Source organism: Eimeria necatrix, genomic scaffold, assembly GCF_000499385.1.
Source record: "Eimeria necatrix Houghton genomic scaffold, Enh_scaff1679, whole genome shotgun sequence".
Taxonomy (NCBI): Eukaryota; Apicomplexa; class Conoidasida; order Eucoccidiorida; family Eimeriidae; genus Eimeria; species Eimeria necatrix.
This window is the reverse complement of record NW_013652361.1, coordinates 1-6,090: the sequence shown is the minus strand read 5'-3', so window position 1 is coordinate 6,090 and position 6,090 is coordinate 1. Positions and strand designations below refer to the sequence as shown.

General features: G+C 61.0%; 2 protein-coding genes across 2 annotated transcripts; both read left to right on the top strand.

The window, feature by feature from the left end:
- On the top strand, positions 1 to 1,580 carry ENH_00019920 (hypothetical protein; the record flags this gene model as incomplete). Its single annotated transcript, XM_013579431.1, has 4 exons — positions 1 to 89; positions 145 to 432; positions 602 to 719; positions 970 to 1,580. Coding segments are annotated over 4 exons (1,106 nt in total), but the record flags the coding sequence as incomplete, so codon positions are not given.
- Positions 1,581 to 3,210: 1,630 nt separating this feature from the next.
- On the top strand, positions 3,211 to 4,076 carry ENH_00019910 (hypothetical protein, conserved; the record flags this gene model as incomplete). Its single annotated transcript, XM_013579430.1, has 3 exons — positions 3,211 to 3,457; positions 3,505 to 3,616; positions 3,860 to 4,076. 3 exons carry the CDS (start codon positions 3,211 to 3,213, stop codon positions 4,074 to 4,076), a joined length of 576 nt encoding a protein of 191 aa, XP_013434884.1.
- Between the last annotated feature and the right edge of the window lie 2,014 nt (positions 4,077 to 6,090).

Below are 6,090 nucleotides of genomic sequence, written 5' to 3'. Positions count from 1 at the left end.
AGCAGCAGCAGCAGCAGCAGCAGCAGCAGCAGCAGCAGCAGCAGCAGCAGCAGCAGCAGCAGCAGCAGCAGCAGCAGCAGGGGCCGGGTGTACGTACACTTAGAAGGGCAACGGAGGGCACTGCGCTCGGGTTGGTCTGGAGAGTCGCGAGGGCCAAAAGACAGTCCGTCAGCCGAGAGACTGACAGCAGCGGAGCCACTCCTGCAGCAGCAGCAGCAGCAGCAGCAGCAGCTCAGGCAGCAGCAGCAGCAGCTCAGGCAGCAGCAGCGGCCGGAGCAGCAGCAGCAGCAGCAGCAAAAGCCGCAGGAGCCTCAGCAACCACAGCAGCAACAAGGGCAGCAGCAGCAAGGACAGCAGCAGCAAGGGCAGCAGCAGCAAGAGCAGCAGCAGCAAAAGCAGCAACAGCAGCAGCAGCAGCAGCAACAGCAGCACGTACGCAACAGCTGATAAGAGACCTCCATAATCGCCGTTGCATTTGTTGAGCCTAAAGTGGCCAGGCTGAGCAGCACAGATGGCAGGGGCAGCAGCATTAGCTGCTGCTGCACCATCTCCTCGGGCTGCTGCTGCTGCTGCTGCTGCTGCTGCTGCTGCAGCTCCTCAGGTGCTGTGGGACCCCCGAACTGCAGCAGGAGCTGCAGCCGCAAAGCGTCAGCAGCAAGATCAGTCAGCAGCAGATGGCGGAAGCCTAAAGAAGACATCCCTATCAGCAGCAGACACAGGTCCTCAGCAGCAAAATAATCTGCTGCTGCTGCTGCTGCTGCTGCTGCTGCTGCGTCGGTCTTTGCTGCAGCTGCTGCTGCTGAAGCCTCCGGAGATGGCCCGAGAGCTTCTTGCTGCAGCCGCAGCAACTCGCAGACGCGCTGTACGTACACCTGAAGAAACGCCTGCAGCTCACTTCCCGGCGGCTGCAGCAGCAAATGGCGCTGCTGCTGCTGCTGCTGCTGCTGCTGCTGCTGCTGCGCGCTGCAGCTGCGGGAGAGTGTGGGGTCGCAGCTGCCTGTGGCTGCAGCCAGCAGCAGCGGCAGCTGCGCCAGCTGCTTCGGACTCAGCTGCTGCAGCGGCAGCAGGGGGGCCCCCTCAAAGTCCCTTGGGGCCCCCTGGGGGCCCCCCTGGGGGCCCCCCTGGGGGCCCCCCTGGGGGCCCCCCGTGGGGCCCCCCAAGATGTACAGCAGCCGCTGCAAGAGCTCAGGGGGGCAGTGCTGCAGCAGCAAACAGCGCAGCAGCAGCAGCAGCAGCAGGTAAGGAGGCAGCAGCGGCTGCGGGGAACTTGGAGCAAAGTAGAAATTGCAGCTGCAGCAGCAGATGCTGCAGCAGCAACAGGCATACAGCAGCAGCAGGCAGTGCTGCAGCAGCAAACAGCGCAACAGCAGCAGCAACAGCAGCAGCAGCAGGTAAGGAGGCAGCAGCGGCTGAGGGGAACTTGGAGCAAAGTAGAAATTGCAGCTGCAGCAGCAGATGCTGCAGCAGCAACAGGCATACAGCAGCAGCTACAGCAGCAGCAGCAGCTACAGCAGCAGCAGCAGCAGCTACAGCAGCAGCAGCAGCAGATAGAGCAGCAGCAGCACCTGCAGCCGCGCTAGAGACAGCAGCAGCCTGAAGAGCTGCGGAGCATCAAAGCCAATCAATCTGCTGCGCAGCTGCTGCAGCAGCAGCTGAAATCTGCTGTCGCTGAGCAGCACGTGGCGCTGCTGCTGCTCTGCTGCTGCTGCTGCTGCAGCGGACAAAAACGCCACAAACTCGTCGGGCAATATGCTGCTGCTGCTGCTGCTGCTGCTGCTGCTAGGATGGGCAAAGGACGTGTGCTGGCGCTGCAGCAGCCGCTGTGTGCTCTGCAGCACCTCTTCCACTGTGAGTCTTTTCTGCTGCTGCAGCTGCAGCAGCAGATCCTCCTCGACCCCTCGGAGGCTGCCAGAAGCGCTGCTGCTGCTGCTGCTGCTGCTGCTGCTGCTACTGCTGCTGCTGCTGGTGCGGTGCTGAACCCACACTTGCCATCCTCGGCTTGCTGCTGCTGCTGCTGTTGGAGTGTCAGCAGCAAACCGCCGGAGGCCTCGGCGCAGCAGCTGCTGCACCGCGAGACCCCGGAAGGCCATTTGTAGCTGCTGCTGCTGCTGACGTTCTTGCTGTTGCTGCTGCAGTTGCTGCTGCAGTTATTGTTGTTGCTGCTGTCGTTTTTGCTGCTGACGCTGAAGGCCGCCGCGCAAGGCCCTGCTGCTCGCAAGGACCTGCTGCTCGCGAGGATGTGCAGCAGCTGCGAAACTAGCAGCAGTGTCTGCTGCTGCTGCTGCTGCTGCTGCTGCTGCTGCAGTAAACAACAAGGGTTTTGGGCCTTCCTGGGCCTCCAGCTCGTTGTGCGCGTAGCAGGTCAAGCAGTGGCTGCGTAGCTACGGGGGGCCCCGGGCCCCGGGGCTTCAGCAGCAACAGCAGCTGCTGCAGCTCCTGCTGCAGATTGCTGCTGTTGTACGTTGTCTTTGAGCCAGCTGCTGCTGCTGCTGCTCCAGGTTGCTGCTGCAGCAGTAACAGCAAAATGTATCTGAAGAAGACACGTTTTGGATCCGGTTGAAGACCTGCTGCTGCCCCTACGCCTAGGGCCTCCGTGGCAGCAGCAGCAGCTGCTGCTGCAGCAGCAGCAGCAGCAGATCCCTCCGAGCCGTTGCATCGCAGCGCGGGTCCGCAGCACCAGCAGCAGCGTCACCACGAGATTTAGGGTCTCTTTAATGAGATTCGTTGGTTATTAGTTGCACAATTTGGGCACTTTGGCTGCAGCAGCAGCAGCAGCAGCAGCTGCGCAGCAGCAGCAACAGTTACCCGCATGCATCGGGGGGTCTCTTCGAGCCGCTCTAAGGCCATTCCTACTGCCTCCCCGTCTTTGAAATATTTTGTAGACAGCAGCTAAGCCACTTGCCGACCGCGTAGCAGCAGCAGCAGCAGCAGCAGACACCCCTGCCCGCCCACCACGGGAACGGCAGCAGCAGCAGCAGCGGGAGCAGCAGCAGCAGCCGCAGCTCAGCGCACGAGGCAGCCGCAGCACAGCCACATACTTCTTTAAAAGTTTTTAACGCACCGCACTTCTAAGTTCATCCGGAGGAGAGCAGCAACAGCCGCAGCAGCAGCAGCTGCTGCCGCCAGACCTAGTGCAGCACCAGGGGCAGCGACGCAACTGCAGCAGCAGCAGCAGCAGCAGCAGCAAAAGCAGCCTCATCTGATCGAAATATGGTGGACGTTGACAGCCCGCCGGCGGCGGCTACGCCCGCTGCTGCGGCAGCTGCGCCCGCTGCTGCAGCAGCAGCAGCTGGGGAGGCCGCAGCAGCAGCAGCGCCTGCTGCAGAAGCAGCAGCAGCAGCAGCACAAGAGGGGGGAGCAGCAGCAGCAGACAGCGCGTCGGAAAACGCCGAGGGCAGCAGTGCAGCAGCAGAAGGAGACGAGGCGACGGAGGAGGAGGAGGAGCCTAGCGAGGAGGGTGCGTCTGCTGCTGTTGCTGCTGCTGCTGCTGCTGTTGCTGCTGAGGCTCTTTATCATGTAGCTGCTGCTGCAGCAGCAACTCTTGTGTCTTAGCTGCTGCTGCTGCTGCTGCGTCGACGCAGAAGAGGAGAGTGACAATGGCGGGCTTCCCATGCAAGTAAGCTGCTGCTGCTGCCGTTTCTGCTGCTGCTGCTGCTGTTTCTGCTGCTTTTGTTGCTGCTGCTGTTTCTGTGTCTGGCGGCGTTGCTGCTGCCGCTGCGTGTGGCTTGACGGCCTCGTTTGCTGCAGCAGCTCCTTAGATTTTGCTGTTGCTGCTGCTGGAGCGTGTGCTGTCTGTTCTGCTGTTCTTGCTGCTGCTGCTGTTGCTGCTGCTGCTGCTGCTGCAGGAAGCAGACTACAGTGAGCGACTGACTGAGCTGCTGCGGCAAGCTGACGCTTATTCCTCTCAAATAACTGGTGGCTTCGCCCCTGCTCCTGCCGCAAAGAAGGTGAGCAGCAGCAGCAGCAGCAGCAGCAGCAGCAGCAGCCGCAGCAGCTGCAGCAGCCGCTGCAGCACCGGCTGCAGCAGCAGCAGCAGCAGCTGCTGCTGCCCCGCGGAGCCAAAAAGAGCCGTATGAAGCCGGAAAAAGCGCCGTTTCTGCCGGCTCTTCCGCCACCGCCGCTGCTGCTGCTGCTGCTGCTGCTGCTGCTGCTGCTGCTGCTGCTGCAGGCAGCAAGCACGCGATCGCACCTGCTGACGGAAAAAGAAGAAGACGATTTGCTGCTGCAGGCAGCACAAGAAGAAGACACAGCCAGGGGGGCCTACTGCCGCCTCACGAAGCAGCCCAGCTGCATCCAGGGCCAAATGAAGTGCTACCAAATCGAGGGCCTCAACTGGCTCTACCAGCTATACAGGGTGCAGCAGCAGCAGCAGCAGCAGCAGCAGCAGCAGCAGCAGCAGCAGCAGCAGCAGCAGCAGTAGCGGTAGCAGGAGTAGCAGCCACAGGAGTCGCAGCAGCAGCAGCAGCAGTAGCGGCAGCAGGAGTAGCAGCAGCAGGAGTCGCAACAGCAGGAGTAGCAGCAGCAGGACTAGCAGCAGCAGCAGCAGCAGGTGGGGTAGCAAGCAGCGGAAGTAGCAGCAGCAGGACTAGCAGCAGCAGGAGTAGCAGCAGCAGCAGCAGCAGCAGCAGCAGGGGTAGCAAGCAGCAGTAGTAGAAGCAGCAGGAGTAGCAGCACCAGGAGTCGCTGCAGCAGGAGTAGCAGCAGCACGAAAAGCAGCAGGAGTAGCAGCAGCGGGAGGTGCAGCGGGAGAAGCAGGACTAGTAGCAGCAGCAGGAGTGGCAGGAGAAGGGGTAGCAGCAGCAGGAGTAGCAGCAGCAGCAGCAGCAGCAGGAGTAGCAGGAGCAGGAGCGGGAGCAGGAGCAGCAGCAGCAGCAGCAGGGGTAGCAAGCAGCAGTAGAAGCGGCAGCAGTAGTAGCAGCAGCAGGAGTAGCAGCAGCAGGAGCAGGAGCAGCAGAGGCAGCAGCAGCAGGAGTAGCAGCAGCAGGAGTAGCAGCAGCGGGAGACGCAGCGGGAGAAGCAGGACTAGTAGCAGCAGCAGGAGTGGCAGCAGAAGGAGTAGCAGCAGCAGGAGCAGCAGCAGCAGAAGTAGCAGCAGCGGGAGGTGCAGCGGGAGGAGCAGCAGGAGCAGCAGCAGCAGGAGTAGCAGCAGCAGGGTTGGCAGCGGGAAGAGCAGGAGTAGCAGCAGCAGGAGTAGCAGCAGCAGAGGTAGCAGCAGCAGGAGTCGCAGCAGCAGGAGTAGCAGCAGCAGGAGTAGCAGCAGCAGGCGTAGCAGCAGCGGGAGGTGCAGCGGGAGAAACAGAACTAGTAGCAGCAGCAGGAGTAGCAGCAGAAGGAGTGGCAGCAGGAAGAGCAGGAGTAGCAGCAGCAGGAGTAGGAGCAGCAGCAGCAGCAGCAGAAGCAGCAGCAGCAGGAGTAGCAGCAGCAGGAGTAGCAGCAGCAGGAGTAGCAGCAGCAGGAGTAGCAGCAGCAAGATTAGCAACAGCAACGGCAGCAGAATCCTGAGTAGCAGTTTCAGACAAGCAGCCGCAGCGCACTCCCCAGCAGCAGCAGCAGCAGCAGCAGCAGCAGCAGCAGCAGCAGCAGCAGCAGCAGCAGGTGTGGGTTGTGTGCTGCTGCAGCTAAACATAAACGGGATTTTGGCGGACGAAATGGGCCTCGGGAAAACTCTGCAGTGCATTTCTTTGTTGGCTTTTTTGAAACATGAAAAAGATGTGCAGGGGCCCCACTTAATAATTTGTCCAAGGTCCACTTTGGACAATTGGTACTGCGAAGTGGGAAAGTGGTACAAACCCTAAACCCTAAACCCTAAACCCTGAGCACGAATGTCTGATAATACAGAGTCCGAGAGAAATAGCTCAAACCCTAAACCCTAAGAGCTGAGCCGTCTATTGCGAAATCAGCCGGAGTCGCTCCCAAACCCTAAACCCTAAACCCTAAACCCTGAACGTGCATCTCGATTTTAATCCGTGGCGAGTAAAGCCGCATTCGGCCATGGGCACAAATGGCTAGCGGGCAAATCTTTGCTGCTGCTGCTGCTGCTGCTGCTGCTACTGCTGCTGCTGCTGCTGCTGCTGAAGTGCAGCAGCAGCA